General features: G+C 48.4%; 1 protein-coding gene across 16 annotated transcripts in view; it reads right to left on the bottom strand.

Annotated features, from left to right (window-relative positions):
• ANK1 (ankyrin 1) overlaps positions 1 to 16,755 on the bottom strand; it is a 135,547-nt gene that overhangs the window by 51,148 nt on the left and 67,644 nt on the right. For 9 of the 16 annotated variants that reach the window (XM_032592859.1, XM_032592865.1, XM_032592867.1 and 6 more), the window contains exons 10-22: positions 14,972 to 15,169; positions 13,477 to 13,575; positions 12,975 to 13,073; positions 12,343 to 12,441; positions 10,625 to 10,822; positions 9,967 to 10,065; positions 9,376 to 9,474; positions 5,523 to 5,720; positions 3,149 to 3,247; positions 2,927 to 3,025; positions 2,585 to 2,683; positions 1,354 to 1,446; positions 847 to 919 (exon numbers count right to left, since the gene is read on the bottom strand). In XM_032592859.1, coding sequence (XP_032448750.1) covers positions 847 to 919; positions 1,354 to 1,446; positions 2,585 to 2,683; positions 2,927 to 3,025; positions 3,149 to 3,247; positions 5,523 to 5,720; positions 9,376 to 9,474; positions 9,967 to 10,065; positions 10,625 to 10,822; positions 12,343 to 12,441; positions 12,975 to 13,073; positions 13,477 to 13,575; positions 14,972 to 15,169 — 1,552 coding nt within the window. Of the gene's footprint in view, positions 1 to 846; positions 920 to 1,353; positions 1,447 to 2,584; positions 2,684 to 2,926; positions 3,026 to 3,148; positions 3,248 to 5,522; positions 5,721 to 9,375; positions 9,478 to 9,966; positions 10,066 to 10,624; positions 10,823 to 12,342; positions 12,442 to 12,974; positions 13,074 to 13,476; positions 13,576 to 14,971; positions 15,170 to 16,755 lie in introns of all 16 variants that reach the window. The other 7 variants (XM_030312564.1, XM_032592857.1, XM_032592864.1 and 4 more) reach the window with 1 other exon arrangement.

The following is a 16,755-nucleotide window of genomic DNA, read 5'->3' as shown; positions in this document are numbered from 1 at the left end:
GGGCTCCCCTCAGACCTAAGTGAGGAGACAGGCTTATGTGGGGCAGGAAATATACTACAAGCACTCCCTGGCTCACAGAAGTTGAAACTATAGTGAGTTCATAATAATGGTTGCACCCCAAAACTTACTGACCCACTATGTGGTCAGAAGAGTAGCTTAATTAAAAAAAGAATTCTTACAGATTTTAAATAAACAGCTTGTTATTTGTTCAAAGCACAGGAAAGTATCAGGCAGAATTTTATTGCAGTTCTCAACAGCTCTGAGAGTTGATCTGAGTAGAATCATACTCCATGTATAATGGACAAACACACATATATTTAGGAAAGTTCAAGGCATTTTGTATTTTAACTCTGAGACGTAGGTTTTTTTCCTGCTCCTAAAATTACACTAAAGGAATATTTTTGATAACGGAAAACATCATTAAAAAGCAGTTCTCGGGGCGCCTGGGTGGCGCAGTCGGTTAAGCGTCCGACTTCAGCCAGGTCACGATCTCGCGGTCCGTGAGTTCGAGCCCCGCGTCAGGCTCTGGGCTGATGGCTCAGAGCCTGGAGCCTGTTTCCGATTCTGTGTCTCCCTCTCTCTCTGCCCCTCCCCCGTTCATGCTCTGTCTCTCTCTGTCAAAAATAAATAAACATTGAAAAAAAAAATTAAAAAAAAAAAAAAGCAGTTCTCTCTGACTTTGATACAGCCCCGCAGAACACGTGTGTGCATGTGTGTGTCTGTGTGCAAGAAGGGCCCTTGAATGCACTATGGCAGGTGCCAGGAGGCACCCAGGGACAGAGGGCTCCCAGGTGTGCTCCCTTCGGACTGACTTTCCCCAGACTTTTTGTTAATCCCAGACGTTACCTTCATCTTCAGAGACATCCAGGATCTCATCTACCGTCTCAGGGAAACTCAACCGGTGCTTGTCACTGGCTAACTAAAAGAAAAAGCAGAGAATTCAACCCAAATAGAACAGTAGGCCCTTTCACAGATTCAGCAGGAAGGAGGTGGGAAAGGAGGTTTGTCTTAAAGGAAGAGAATCAAAGCTGAGAGGCCCTTCCGCCTGAAAGCTGTCTGGCAAGGAGATAAACAGGAAATGCCAGCTTCCTATTGCCATGTCTCCACCCAGCACCCAGCTTGCTATTTGCCCCCTTAGGTCTGGTCACAGCCCTAACTCTTTTCACCACTAGGTGGCAGTACAACTCCGCCTGATAGAGGAGAACACCCTCTTCCTGTGGCCCCAGCCGGCCACTGGTGCTGTGCTTCCTATCCCATCCCAGAATGTGCTCCTCTTCCCAGAGTAACCCACAGGGGCGCCATGTCAGTCTGTGTGTATCTGGGGTGGATGGTGCAGAGGAGAAGCCGACATACCACAAAACTGGTTTCATCCGTGACAACCTTGAGCACGTCTGTTACAGAGATGTAGCCTAAGCGCTTGGCTATTGCCAGAGGTGTGGTTCCATTCTGGGAAAATTAGCAGAGACAGAGTGAGATCAGATAAGAGAATGGCATCTGGGGGGAAAGCACTGCCCCCTTTATGTAGACCAAGCTCACATTCTAATTGTTTAGAAGAGTGTAGGTGGGCACACTGCACCTCAGAGCCCAGAGCAAGACCCCTGCACACTTGTGAGCCCAGACAGGTGTTAGGAACAATGCTTGCAAAGATGGGGTATGGGAGAGAGGAGGGCAGTGATATTTTAAGTCTGTAGCACCGAATGTGGGAGTTTTGAAATGAGAACAGGGGAAATCTTGCCAGGACAAGTCAAGAACTGCCAAGAGGGAACCAAACCAACTGGAAGGAATGGGTCAGGAAGGCACCATATGCAATTTTGGAATAGGAAAGTGGAGGGCAGTGCTGCTCACTGCTCCCAACACCAGTTCTTTGGGTATCCGTTACTGAGTGCTAAAATAATCAAAATAATGTATACATACTTCAGTTAACTGTTTAGGCCAATTAGAAATCACAAATCACCACCAGAAACAGGGGAGGGGCATATTTTCTACTTTGATTTGAAGAGACAGAGCTAAGTGGAAGTAGAGTGATATTGAGGCTTTATTTTCTTTTAAGTTCTCCAGTCCCAGGGATGTGTTCTGGGCCCCATACACATTCAGCTCCAACCAGTTATAGGTTTAGCAGCCACATCTACGAAGGTCCAGATGCCTTCAGAGCTGGAAGCAGCCATGGAGAAAATCTAGGAAAACCTGCCCATCGTCAAATGAGGAAGCCCCTATTCAGGATTGAGCATATTGCTCAAGACAACCCCGAAGCCCTGAAACATCATGAACCACGCAAGACATTTGGTTTGCTACTTGTACTATTACTAAAAGTGGCGTCACACATGCACAGAGAGAGTTTCAACAGCACTATTTAAACAAAGGTAAAGAGGGAGGGTAAATGATATTTAGAGGATAACCTAGAGTTCACCAGAAAGAGAAATCAATCACAGCACCCATGCCCTGGGCTACTGACGCAGCTGTGACTTTATGGTCCAGGCCCCGGATGTGCAGCAAGAGTAGACCAAGCCTCTGTGGTGAATAGGGGTCTCACGGGACTGCCCATCGGGACCACTTCTCCAAAATTGGGAAACTGGTAGGTACTTACCGAGCTGACCTCGTTTGGGGAAGCACCATTTTTGAGAAGCAGTGTCACGATGTCTGTATGTCCCTGTTGGGCCGCCTGGTGCAAGGGACTGTATCCTTGCTGTAAAGCAAGGTAACATTTTGGCAGGATTAACTAGCTATGAGAGAGAGAGAACTGCCCACATATTATAGAGCCTGGCTTCTATGTGCAAGACAAAAAAGGCATTTTCCCCATTTCCGCCTCTAGGGTCAAAGCTTAAAATTGTGGCACAGCCCCAAGTGCCCCAGGGTTAACTCTGACTGCACCCTAATTTGGCACCTAAGAAGTGACAGTATAGAAGTCAGCTCTCAAGTGTTCCTGTACCTTCGTCTTGGCATTGACGTCTGCCTGGTGCTGTAGCAGAAACTTTACCAGCTTGATATTTCCATAATGACTGGCCACGTGGAGTGGGGTATAACCCATCTGAAAAGCAAGAGGTGAGAATGGGTAAGCAGCAGGGCTTCGGGGCAGGGCTAGGGGTGCACATAGGGGAGAAGGGTGGGGAAGCACACATGGGCAGAAGCACAAACTAACTGCCTGCCTTACCCGGGTGGTGGCATCCACCATGACACCGTGTTTGATCAGCACATCTGCCACTGGAACGTGGCCTTCTTGTGCTACCAGATGGAGGGGGGTGAGTCCGCTCTGGAAGGAAACAGAAGTTCATCATCTTGTAGCCAAAAGATTTTCAAGCCACAGAGAAAGAGCACTGGGGTTTGGGAGCCCAACCTAGCTGTGTAGCCACTGAACAGGTGTGTGACCTTGGACAAAGCTCTTCCAGCTCTGGGCCTCTATCCTTATCTAAAAAATGAGGTGGCTTAACTAAAGTAGAGGTTAACAATGTTTTCTGCTAAGGGCCAGATAGTCAGTATTTTAGGCTTATGTCTCTGTCACAGCTTCCCAACTCTGTCAGTTATAATGAGAAAGCAACTATGGCCAACATGGAAACAAACGGACATGGCTATGTTCCAATAAAACTTAATTTACACCAACAAGTGGTGGGCCAGTTTTGGCCCATGGGCCGTAGTTTGCTGACCTGTGAACTAGAGAAACTTAATGGAACTTTCCACTTATAACATTCCCTATTTCCATAATTTGGGACAAGCTTCAGAGTCCTTATCTAGACCTATCTAGACCCTAAACCTATCTGGTTTCCTTATCTGGAAAATAGGGGTTATCACTGACATATCTTGCGGGCAAAGTAAGGTTGAGAAAACACTGATGAAAACACACTGGAAAGCATGACGTGCCACTTCAGTGTAGCATGTTATTAGCACCTCACAGCCCGTGCCACACTGTCGAAGGATGGATGATCCTTCAGGGTCCGAAAGCACCATATTCTTGGAGTTCTCAGCGCAGCTTTCTCAGGACAGTGATGCATTGGAGGGGTCATCTCATATGTGCACACTCACACAAAAATGCCAGGAAAGTCTTCTCTCCCCTCTCCCCTACTCAATATGCTTTGCTAACTGTGGGACCCACAGAGCTGTGATTCCTCTGCAGCCAGAGGCAGGGGGGCAGGGCCTGTCCCCTCTCCAGGGACTCCACTTGTCCTCCTCTGCCTTCTGCACTTCCCAGCAGGCTGCCCAGAGGCCCAGAAGCAGTAACCCTCGCAGCAAGGCCTGAGCAGGTGGGCGGGTGGGGCGGTGGCGAGTACAGGCTGTGACATGGAGAGGTCCTAAGTCCGTCACAAGCCTCCAGGCGCTCGCCTGATTCTTAGGATAACACAGTAATTTGCCCCATGTAGTGCCATGTGGGATGAGTGAGGATGACTCCAGTACTGAGAATCACCACCACCCTATGGCTCCTCACAGAGCCTGCTTGAAATGGCACAAGGCAGAAACCAAGAATCCACTCAGTATAATGGTCCTGCCCTAACAGGTCCCTCCTGGGGATCACTTGTCCACACCTGTGCAAAAAAGAACCAATGGATCTTTTAACAAATCTGTTTATCCTTAAAATGCTTGCCTTTCTGAAACTGTTCCTTTATCATCTAAAGGAGTGGCTCTTTGTATTGATTTCACTATATGAAACATCCAGAATATGCAAATTCAGAGACCGTAGATTAGTGATTGCCGGGGACTGAGATATTTGGGGGAAATGGGAAGTGGCCATTAATGGGTATGAGGCTTCTTTTGGGGTGATGAGAATGTTCTGGAAATTAGATAGTGGTGATGGTGGCCCAATTCTGTACATATACTAACAACCACTGAATAGTACAGTTCAAAAGGCTGAATTTTATTGTATGTAAATTGTACTTCAATAAAACTATGATTTTTTAAAAATAAGTGATTCTTGGTCTTTCTTGGGTCATGTGTTCCTTTTGAGAAGCTCCTTTGAGAACTACGAAGACTTCACCTAGAAATACACTGATATGCCCATCCTCTCAAAATGCTGTCTACAATCTTGGAAGGACCCAGATTCTTCCACCAATAGTCGGGATGGAGAACTGCTAGTTTAACGTACGGGTGGGCATTTAAAAATATTCTGCCACAGAAAACAAATGTTTAGTACCAAATTACTTACTACATTCCTGAATGTAGACCCACTGGCCTATATTTGGGAAAGTGTACTGTGGATTTTAATATTGATCTTTTTGCAGATTCTTGAGCTAATCTATCTAGAAAAGGCTTTGGCGTCAGGTAGGCTCAGGGTCATGCAACCCTGGGAACAAGCAACTTTTCTGAATCTGTTTATTCATTTATAAAACTGAGATAAAACCTACACAGGGCTGTGGCAAGGACTGCATGCTCATGCATGGGCACGTGCACACACACACACACACACACACACACACACACACACCTAAACTCAGTGCCTAAGCACCCAGCAGGTACTCCATATTCAGATAGAATATCTATGTAGTTACCACTAAAACATTACCGCGACTACAGGGCAAATCTGGAGAAGCCATATTTACCTTGTTCCCCAGATTGCCATTGGCTTGTTTCGAAAGTAGCAGAGCCACCATCTCTGCGTGACCCTCTTGGGCGGCCAGGTGAAGGGGTGTCACACCTTGCACCGACTCTGCATTTGCTGACCCCCCATACTGCAGCAGGCTGCGGGCCACCTCAATCTGGTTCTGCTTGGCAGCAATGTGCAGAGGGGTGTAGCCATTCTGAAACAGAAGAAGCCACCCGGAGCCCGGTTACAAGAATGCTGAGTTGACAATATGAACACATGCCTTAGATTTTAAATCCTCTGAGGGAGAGTTAGGCCAGGTTCTTGGCCTGCCGGACACTCAGCGACACTCAGTGAGCAGAGCTGGTGTCACCAAGGAGAGTGATTTAAGTCAACAAACAAACAAACCAAATCCCTTTGATTTGGAGCCCCACCCCCACCCCACCCCCAGCTAGCATGACAAAGTGCTCTGCTGGAGGTGCTCTGTCACCACAAAAGCCAGCAGCTCGCAGAAGAACTAGAAAGCTAGGTAAATAAATGAAAGGCTCCTGTCTGTTACCCCCACCCTCCCCGGGCTTGTGGGCTGAGGCAGGGGGTGGAAGAAGGGTCAAGCCCAGCAAGGAACTTGAGGACAGGAAGGCAAGTCCTCTTTCCACATGAACTAGCTGTGTGACTGGGGGCAAGATATTTAATGTCTGTGAGACATCCTTTTATATTTTTTGAAGCCATTTAAAGTGGATAATAACTTCTAACTTGTTCTTTTCTCACAGCTGTTGGATGGAGCAAGTGCCTTATCCTGCTGCAGACAGCTGACAGCCTACTTTGGTCATCACTGTTAGAAACCACTTTCACCTACATTATCCCTTGTACAGCAAACAAGGCAGGCATTTTTATTATTGTCTCATTTTGTGGCTTAAAGAAGTTAAGGCCTTATCTAATGTCACCTAGTAAATGAACAACAGATAACCCAAGCTGGCCTTCAGACTCCAGATCCCAGGTCCTTTCATCTGGAACATTGCTTCTCAAACCACGGTGTGTACACAAAGCACTCGGGATCTTGTTAAAATGTATACTCTGACTCAGAAGTTCTTGGCAGGCCCCAAATTCTGCATTTCTAACAAGCTTCCAGATGATGCTGATGCTGCTGGTCCAGGGACCACACTTTGAGTAGCAAGGCCTCCACACATTCAAGACTAAAAGAGATGCCAGGCCTCAGGGCCTCTGAGCAGGACCCATGACTTCCTAGCACATGCCTGCCAGTCCCGGAGCAGATGGCATAAGACATACGGTTTCCCCACCTTGGCCAGCATTCCTCTGTCTCTCCCAGAGATCTGAACCTCCCCGCCAGCCACTGCCTTACTGTGGAAACCAACATTTCTGATTCTGCCAGGATCACTGATCAGGAAAAGGAAAGAGGAAAAAAGGGGGCTGACAATATAGTAACATTCCAGGGTCCTAACATTGGAAGACAGGGAAAGAGCCATTAGGAAGGTGGATATCGTGGGGAAAATGAGAAGTTGTAATTTACCCAGAGAATTAAGTTGAATAAAAAGATTCAATTCAATTGAATAATTATGTAAGATAATTCACTTCTGGGTTCCTTTTAAAAAAAATGTTATGAGAATACATCCGCTTTAGGTTGTGTTCCCACAACAAGATCAACACTTTGATTATAATATTAATTAAACAAAACTCTTTTTCTGTTGTATCAACAGAAAGCAAAGAAAGAGGTGTGGTTTGCTAGATGGAGCTTGGGATCTGGAGCTATCCCCACAGGAGATGGCTCTCTGTAAGGGGAGCCTCAGAGAACGTCTGCTTCTCAGTGCCGTCCCCAGGATGGGTGGGATGACCTAACTGAGCACCCAGCCAGGGCCCGGGCCATAGCAGGTATTCACAACAGGAAAGCAACGATTATTAGGAATTCCAATAGGTAAAGGACAGTACCAGGGAAGTCGAAGTATACTCATGGCAGTCTAATCAGGAGTACGGGTCACCTGGGCAGCTGGGCACATCCATACTGGCAAACACAGCACCCTGTCCTCGCAAAGGGCACACGTACTTTGGCAGCAGCTCAGGCCAGGTGATCCCTGGTTCAACCCGACGTACAAGGGCAGCTGGCAGTATCGGAACAGAGACTACCCCTCTGGGCTTCCCAGAAAGCAGGACTAAGGGGGATGAATGACCTTCTGTAGGTGACAAGGACAAGGGGCAGCTAGGTGGAGTGTTTAGGGAGGGGTATGTGCCACGGAAAGGTCTTTTTTTCCCAAGGAAATGAGCTCATCCAAAAGAATGCACACTGGAGAGAAATCTGCCTAAATGTTAAAACAACATTAGCATCAAAATGAGAAGGGGGAGGGTTTGGTTTGGGTGCAGAGAGATTTGCATGTGAAATTCTACAAAATTGCCAGACTACTTGGGAAACTATTTTTTGCCATGGAAACAAACCCCATCTGTACAAGGTTTGTGCTTGGATAAGGCTCTCTTTAAATACCATGAACCTGGCTCCAATTTCTTTTATATAAGGAGGGGAGTGAGGAGGCGGGGAGTCCAGCTTTTTATTTTTAGAGGCAGGAGTAAGTCACATCTTAGCGGGGCCGCATGCTCGTCTGCACAGTGACGTGGGCTCGCTACAACAGCGGCAGGGACAGGAGCCCAAGGAGACAGAGGTGTCTGGGAGACGCTGTGTCTCCAGGGAAGGGAGGCTGTAAAATTCAGATGAGCATCCATTCTGAGGAGGGAAGACAAACTGAGGCCCGCACGGATTTTCCCGGTCTCGGCTCTGTTCCCGCTGCAGTCAGCAGGTGTCAGCTATAATCACACACCAACCCGCCCTGGTGGCTCCCTCTGCCGTGGCTCCCTCCACCGTGGCAGCGCTGAGCCTCCTGCCGGGTGGCTGAGCATCGGGCGGGGCGTGCTCTCTCAGAAACGGTCCTGTTTTCCGAGTCCTGGCTGCCCTATCAGTGAGCAACCTGATAGGTTTGTTTGTCCTTTGTAGCAGAGCCCTGCCCCTCCCCCCACTCGTCTCCCCTCCTCCCCTGCGTGGCCATCAGCCCCCTCCCCTCACAGACAAACACTGTGCACCCTCTGGTCCCACACCAGGCAGCCTGTCCCCGAAAATGATCCTCACTTCCAGCTTGATCCCTTCACCTTGCACTGCCTGCCCCCACCCCCAGTCTGATCTTACATAAGCGAGCCCGCTCAGCGTCCCTCACTTGGTTCCCTTGAGAGGCCGTGAACCTGCCACTCTGAGCAGCATGTTTCAGGGGCCGGCACTCTGGACTTATGTCTACCACGTAACATACCTGGGTGTGCCTTGTTAAAACACCACCATCTCCAAGTCTGAACTCCTGAGAGAAATACATTTGGGGGTGACTATTCACGTCCGAAACAGGTCCCTTCCTTCAAGGTTATGGCAGCTTCACCCTCAGCCCTGAATATTTTGCCAGGTGTGGCCATTGTGCTGCCAGCACCAAATGGAGTGAGAACCTGACAAGGCTCACAGCTCCTGGAGATTCCTGGACATGCTGACTTGTGACCACCAGCTGACAAAACTCAGTTGACACACAGCACTTTGGGGAACACATTTGTTGTGTAAAACGAATCCCACCTCTGTGAGGGAACCTGTGGCTGAGAAGTGTTACCCATTTTCCACCCCACTCCTGATCTCCAAATAGTAGCAATTACCGCAGGTAACATTTGTGTAAGTGAGGTGAGATTTCAGAGGTAAAAATAAAAGCAAAACATGAAAACCCTCCAGCTGCTCCTGGAACAGCCCTTCCTGAAGGAGAGGCAGGCAGCCTGCTTTCCAGAGGCCCAGGCTCTGAGGAGGTCCGGGGCCAGGGCTCCCAGTATACGGACCCGGACAGGCTTACCCAAGCGGGGCTGTGTGGGGAGCCGCCCCGGGGAAGCAGCAGCCTGACGATGTCCAGGTGGTTGTGATGGACGGCCACGTGCAGAGGGGTCAAGCCATTCTGCTGGGGGCAAGATGGACAAAGAGAACAGCCTTCACTCAACTGGCTTTCTACTAGTGATCCCTTTAGCTACAGGTGCCATTTTGGGATGTGTATCACTTCTTTTACAGAGTTACAATCTGGTTAAAAGTCATTCCAAAGCCAGTCTTGATCTGAAGTCACCCGAGAGCATAACCAGCCAGACCCGGGGCTACCCCTCCCTTCCTCCTACCCTCCCCCCCCCCCCCCCTTCCTGCAGGGCCTGGTGGGCAGCACAATTAACGCACTCGCTCAGAGGAGGCCACCAGGTTTTCCTGAGGGGACAAGGCCTTTGTCAGAAAGACAGTCTTTCCAAAACCCCTTCCCCCAAGATGGCGGCCCATTCAAAAGATGGACACAATAGGCATGGGTAAGAGAGGTCATTCCCAAGTAGCAAAGTTTATCCTTTGCTCTGGCCTCTCAGGTGAGAGAGGGGCGGGGGGGGGGGGGCACGGTGGTGGAGTTCAAACTCACTTTTCCAGCAGCATTTGGATGTGCGTCCCGTTCCAGCAGCACCTCGGCCACCCTAACCTTCCCATACTTGGCAGCCACATGGAGAGGGGTAAATCCTTTCTGAGGAGAAACACAGGCTGTCCGAACCAGGGGGCATCAGAGCTGTCTCCCCCCACCCTCCAGAGAAAGGGCCCATGGCAAAGGAGGTATCCCGCCTTAAGTGGAAACGCTGATCAAATAAAGGACACAGCAATTTCTGATCCTTTCAAGAGGCCAAGGCCCCAGAAATTAGCAGGCTTCCTCTGATTGCACCTGCACCTCTCGTGATGGAGCATAAAACCACCTTGTGCTGTTGTTATTCGACTACTAGCAAGTTGAGGGCAGGGGTTGAGCCTTAGCCCTTCTTGTATTCCAGAACCAGATTTGTCCAGACCAAACAGCTATTTCATGATAAAGGGATGAAGGCTGGGTGGGTGGATGAGAAACTACAGTTTACCACCTTTCTGGGGAAGGATGACACATCAGGCTCACAGATGGCAGCCAGGCTGGGGGTGCTGGTCCTCCCGGCTGCTTTCAGCATTATCAAGGCAACACAGAGGAACAGGAGGGAACGCCCAGCCCACACCCCAGGCCCGCCGTAGCCAGCTGCCTCCAGAGAACAGGAGGAGGAAGGCTGTACCTTGGTCATGCATGCCTGGGATGCTTCCTTTTCCAGGAGGGCCAGGACCGTCTCCACATGGCCCTCTCGGGCTGCAATGTGCAGGGGGGTGTGCCCAGCGGTCGTGGCCAGGTTGGGATTGGCGTTATTTTCCAGCAGGAGCTTCACCATGTTTGTGTGGCCAATGCGAGCTGCACAGTGAAGTGGGGTCTGGTCATCCTGGAACCCAAAGTGAAACCAAAAAACAGGGAAGGCTTCTTAATCCAACTTCTCACTTTACAGAGAAGGAAGGTGAGACCCAGAGGGGGTAAGTGACTTTCTCAAGGCCACACAGCTAGTATGATGAAGAGGTGGGATTCAAATCAAGTCTCTGAGTTACAGAAATAAATATGCTCTCTTGTGGACTCCTCACAACTACCCTTCAACTTAGCTGTTATTTCTACTGAATTGCCCAAAGGCTCAGCCTTCCCATCTGTAAAATGGGAACAGTAATATCTACCTCTTGGGCTATGGCGAGGATCAAGCAGGTAGTGCCTAGAAAATGTTTTGCACAGTGTTTGGCACAAAACACGCACTCAGTATGTTGTACTTGTTCTTACCGTCTTCCAAGTCATGTCTGAGTGGATGTTTGCCTTTCTGTTTGAAAGGGGTCATGGGAAAGTCTAAATGGCTGAAGGGGAAAGATGACTTTCTTTTCCCACCCCTGTTCCTCCTCCTCCCCTGATACTGAAGGGGTTCAAGGGTGAGGTCTCTGTGCTCTTGGGCCCATTTGGGAGACTCCTTGTGTGGCCCAAGCACAAACCACTGTTCCAACTGTAAACACAGCCGCTGTCTTCTGGGATGTAGGCAAGCCCCATCTCGGTCAAAGCCAACCACCTTGCAAATTCAGTAGCAATTCTTTCTCTCATTCAGCTGATTCCTTGAGAATACCTTTTACAACAAGGGGGAATCTTCCATTTTTAGATCAAGTAATTCCCAACTGATTTTTATTGGCAACATAGTCTCCAAAAAGTTGCTTCTCGGAGTGCCTGGGTGGTTCAGTCACTTAAGTGTCCGACTTCAGCTCAGGTCATGATCTCATGGTTTGGGAGAGTTTGAGCTGGGCTCTGCGCTGACAGCTTGGAGCCTGGAGCCTGATTCGGATTCTGTGTCTCCCTCTCTCTCTGCCCCTCCCCCACTTGTGCTCTCTCTCTCTCTCTCTCTCTCTCTCAAAATTAAATAAGTAAACATTTTTAAAAAGTTGTTTCTTTTCTTACGCCACAACTGTCACTAACATGAAACTCTTTCAGCCCAAAAAACTCTGCAACCTAGCCATGTTCTTTAGACTTTCATTATCCTAAAGAAACATAGATCTGGTTCAGTCTGTTGAGAGTCTGATTCTTGATTTCAGCTCAGGTCATGATCTCACAGTTTGTGGGATCGAGCCCCGTGTCGGGCTCTGTGTGTAGACCCTGCTTGGGATTCTCTCTCCCTCTCTCTCTGCCCCTCCATGCACTCCCTCTCTTTCTCTCTCTTAAAATAAATAAATAAACATTTTTTTAAAAAGAAAAAGAAACATAGGTCTGGTCTTCTCAGAACCCCTGCAAAGCAGAATCTGAACAGTTAGCACAGACAATGTGGGAATGACAAGGAGTCTTTGTGCCACAAGCAGTACAGCCAGGCCTCTAACAAGGATGGATTTCTCTTCAATCCACTTGAATTACCTACATTCCAGAATCCTTCCCACCTCCAAAACTCACCTTGGCCTTGGCATTGACTTTGGCTTTGTTCTGGAGCAAATATTTGGCCACTTCCGTGTGCCCGGCTCTGGCTGCCATGTGCAGTGGGGTCTCCACTTTCTGTAAAATAACAGAGTTATAGAAATGTTCATATGTGCTGAGTTTCCAAAAGGACACATGCACGGTTCCAAAATGCCAGCCTGGAGTAACTTGGTGGCCTTTTGTCCAAAGGTGGAGTTGCCCCAGCAAGCAGCTCCGTTGGCCTTTAGCCTGCTGATGACTGGTGTGTGTGTGTGTGTGTGTGTGTGTGTATGTGTGTGTGTGTGTGTGTGTGTGTGTGTGTGTTTTCTAGGTATAATTGAAAGTAAACCCCAGAGCTAATGAATGTTAAAAATTATAAATGTATTTCCAGATAACACTTATGGAAGTTCCCAAATTACTGCCTACCATAAAACTCCTAGGACTTAGAGATGTGTGATAAATTTAATTGGGAACGCATCAATATACACATATGCTCTTCCCAAATCTGAAGTCTCTCCTATTCTGAGAATTCTAGCTCTGTCCTCAGAGAGGAGATCTTAGGATCACTAGCTAAGCTCCTCTCTGAGCTCTCGGTCCAGAGGAAAGAGCCCTTGCCCTCCCCACGGGCTTACCACGTTGGAGACGTTGGGTGATGCCCCCCGCTGCAAGAGGTTCTTCACGATGGGCAGGTGCCCCATGAAGGAGGCCACGTGGAGAGGTGTCAAGCCAGACTGGAACACACAAGAGAGGAATGAGAACAGAGGAGCCTTTTCTGCTCCTATAAAGAAGAGAGCCAGATGAATCTAATGCTTTCTTGCTTCTAGGTGCTCCAGAATGGTTTTCCAAGAAAGGGGAGTTAAATGAGATGGGTTTGCTTCCAGGAAAATGACTGGCAGAAGAAAAGATCACTGCAGGGTCATTCTGTCTGCTTTACAACTCAAAAAAAAAAAATTGCATCTGATCTTGGAAAGGTCCCTGAAACTCTACACATGTTCTCTTATTTGGTCACCCAACTGATCCCTTCAAGAAGCCCAGGCTTGTACACACATGTGGCTAAGAACAACGAGTCTCAAGACAGCTTCTGGATGAAGACCAGGGGCAGAGACCATGTGCCCATCTGCAGAATTCTCCTACCTCGGTGACAGCATCAATGGAAGCTCCCGTCTTCAGCAGCAGCTCCATGACACGGATGTGGTTCTTCTTGCAGGCGATATGCAAGGGGGTAAAGCCATTCTGCAGCCCCGCACATAGGGAGACAGACAAGCAGGAACTTACAACATTGGCCCAAGGAGCACCCAGACCACCCATCAGTGATTCCCAGTGGCCGGACCATCGGTGACTGTGAACCACGCAAGAGGCAGGTGGCTCTCGCCTTCTGCACCATGTATGTTCCTGAACAAGTTGTCTATCAACTCTTTTAAAAATTTTAATCATATTTTTGAATGCACAAAAAGAGCCTGCTGTTTAACGTTTCCTTAAGGGGAGACTGACAATAAAGAGTACTTTTGTGAAACAAATCATGTTCCCTCTCCCCTGAAACCACCAATCATTTTTAGTAAAGTGGATCTCCATATAGCAACTCCGCTGTAGATGTAAATTCCACAAGGGCACGGATTTTTATTTGTTTGTTTTTGTTTGTTTTTCCAGTGCTTTATTCTATTAGGCAGTGGTTCTCAAAGTAAGGGGAGGGGAGGGGACTTTGTCCCACCCACCCCAGGGACACTTGGCAACATCTGGAGACACTGCTGTTGTCACAACCAGAGGAGGATATTAGCATGTAGAGGGTGGGAGCCAAGGACACTGCCAAACATCCTACCAGGCACAAGCCAGCCCCCCACAACAAGGAATATCAGACCCAGAATGTCAATAGTGCTGAAGCACAGAAATCCCCCAAGTACCCCCAAATAGTCCCTGGCATGTGGTGAAAGCTCCATGAAAGCTTTCTGAATGAATGAAGGAGCCATCCTTGTCAGACTGGAAGCTCTCCTGCCTTCTAAATTCTCCCCTCTGGGAGTGGGCAGAGAGGACATGGTGGTCAAGGCTATGCTCTGTGCAGAGCTCTGGCCCCACCAGATCCCTGATGCTGTGTCCTCAAAGTGCCAGGCCTGGGGAAAGAGGAAGAGGAGCCATAGTCCCAGGGGGCAATTGGCTTTAGGAGAGAACTTTCACCAGCACTGTGAAAACTCTAAGTCCGTCAGCACAGGAAGGATGCTTAGCTCAGCCCATTGCACTCACCCCCCACCCAAAGCAGGCAGTCTATAGGCAGTCACTGTTCCTCAGCATTGGGCTGTCTCAGATGGAGTGGCTCCCCCAACCCACATACATACCACGGACACGGCTTCTTAGTCAGATCTCCGGGACCCAAACCCACCCCTGACCTCAGCCTGTCACCAGGGCCATGGTCATCGGGGTGCAGAAGGCAATACCCAGCTGAATGTGGCAGGGAGTGTGGGGGTTACCATCCTGACTCCTGGGTCCTAGCAGGCACTGCCACTATCCAGACTCCGAATCTCGGGGGTACCTCCAGGTACCAACTGGTGCCCTTCCCACCAAGCTCAGCCACACAGCTCAGTCCTGCCTCCCTCAGCCTTTGACCCTCTGGCACCTTCTCCAATAGGCTCCCACTCACCAGGGCTCTGGAATTTGGTTTGGCTCCTTTATCCAAAAGGACCTTGGCTACTCTGTGATGGCCGCAGTGGGCTGCCACATGGAGCGGGGTCAGGTGGTCCAGGGTGATGTCGTCTATCTCTGCGTTGTATTGCAACAGAAGTCGGACACAGTCAAGGTGGTCTCCCTGAGCCGCCATGTGAATTGGAGACAGGCCATTCTGGGAGAAGAGGGAAGAGAAGCAGTTGTAAAGGAAATGAACACAGAAATTCAAGGAGATAATTCCAACCTCATTTCCTACTTCTTCCCTACATGATGCTTCCAGGCAGCTCCTAAGTGAGTTTGGTTCACTCTGGCCCCTGTGGTCATGCAGGTCTCTGACTACACTCTCCTTTCTACCTCATCAAATCCTCCAAGACAGCTCCAGCCAGGCCCACCTCTCCTAGGAAGCCTTCCTTGACTACCCTAGACTTCTGTGGGCTTTTCTTACTTGTCACTCAGACCTTACTCATAGATATGCTGAATTGTATCTATAACTAACTTATCAGGTGTGTGTATCTTCTCTCCTTACTTATCAGCCTCTTAAGACCAGTGACTATGCTTCATATCTCTCATATGCCCCACAATCCTCATATATGCATGTAACACACATAGTGATCCTTAATTCACGTGGTTATGAACGAATGAATGAATGAATGAATGAGCACAATATGGAACTCACATCTAAATCCCTCTGTTCTTTGCCCCTAACAAATCTGTATCACTTAAAAAACTTTGTTAAGGACTCTCATGGTTTCTTAGGTGGCAATCTATTTTAAAAAACATTAAAGACAGAGGAGCCTCTTCACTCATTCACTCACAGATTAATTCAACAAATATTTGTTAAGTGATCAATGAGCACCAGGTATGGGTTAAGTGACAAGGAAACAAAAGAGAACAGATATAATCCCTGGCCTAAAGAAGCTTATAGTCTGTCAGGTAAAAGAGTGGAAACAGATACATTGTTGCTGTTCAGTGTGGTAACATCAGGAAAGGCAAGATCAAAGCACAGAGGTCCACAGCAGGGAGGATGGGGAGAGACGGCTTTCAGGTGGAGGTGGTCCTGAGCTAGGACTTGGCAGGAAGACAAAAGGGGAAGAATCCGCCAGCGAAGGGAGCAGTGTGAGCTATACCACAGAGGCAGCCATCCTTGGGGAACTCAGGGAGCTCAATGCAGTTAAATCCCAAAGGAGGACAAAGTGTGATGGGGGCTTGGAGCTGGGTGGGGGGTAGGCAGGAGCTGGATCATGACAATCCATGAGCTCAGGAGCTGGGATGTGAGCTCTAAGAAGAGGATTTTCAGCAAGGGAGATACACAATCAGGCTGCAGGACAGCTTGTATTTGTGTACTAGGTTGCCCTGTGTCACCTCAAAATCCACATTTTGGTGGTGCCAGGGTGGCTCAGTTGGTTGAATGGCCAACTCTTGGTTTTAGCTCAGGTCATGATATCACATTTGTGAGATTGAGTTCTGTGTTGGGCCCTATGCTGAGCATGGAATCGGCTTGGGATTCTCTCTCTCTCTCTCTCCCTCTCTCTCTCCCTCTCTCTCTCTCTCTCTCTCAAAACAAATAAACTGAAAGAAAGAAAGAAAGAAAGAAAGAAAGAAGAAAGAAAAGAAAAGAAAAGAAAAGAAAAGAAAAGAAAAGAAAAGAAAAGAAAAGAAAAGAAAAGAAAAGAAAAATCCACATGTTGAAGTCCTAACCCCAGGAGCTCAGAACATGATCTTATTTGGAAATTGGGTAATTGCAGATGTAGTTAGTTAAGA

Source organism: Lynx canadensis, chromosome B1 (genome assembly GCF_007474595.2).
Source record: "Lynx canadensis isolate LIC74 chromosome B1, mLynCan4.pri.v2, whole genome shotgun sequence".
NCBI lineage: Eukaryota > Metazoa > Chordata > Mammalia > Carnivora > Felidae > Lynx > Lynx canadensis.
The sequence above is the reverse complement of the archived record's forward strand: the minus strand, read 5'-3'. Positions and strand labels throughout refer to the sequence as shown.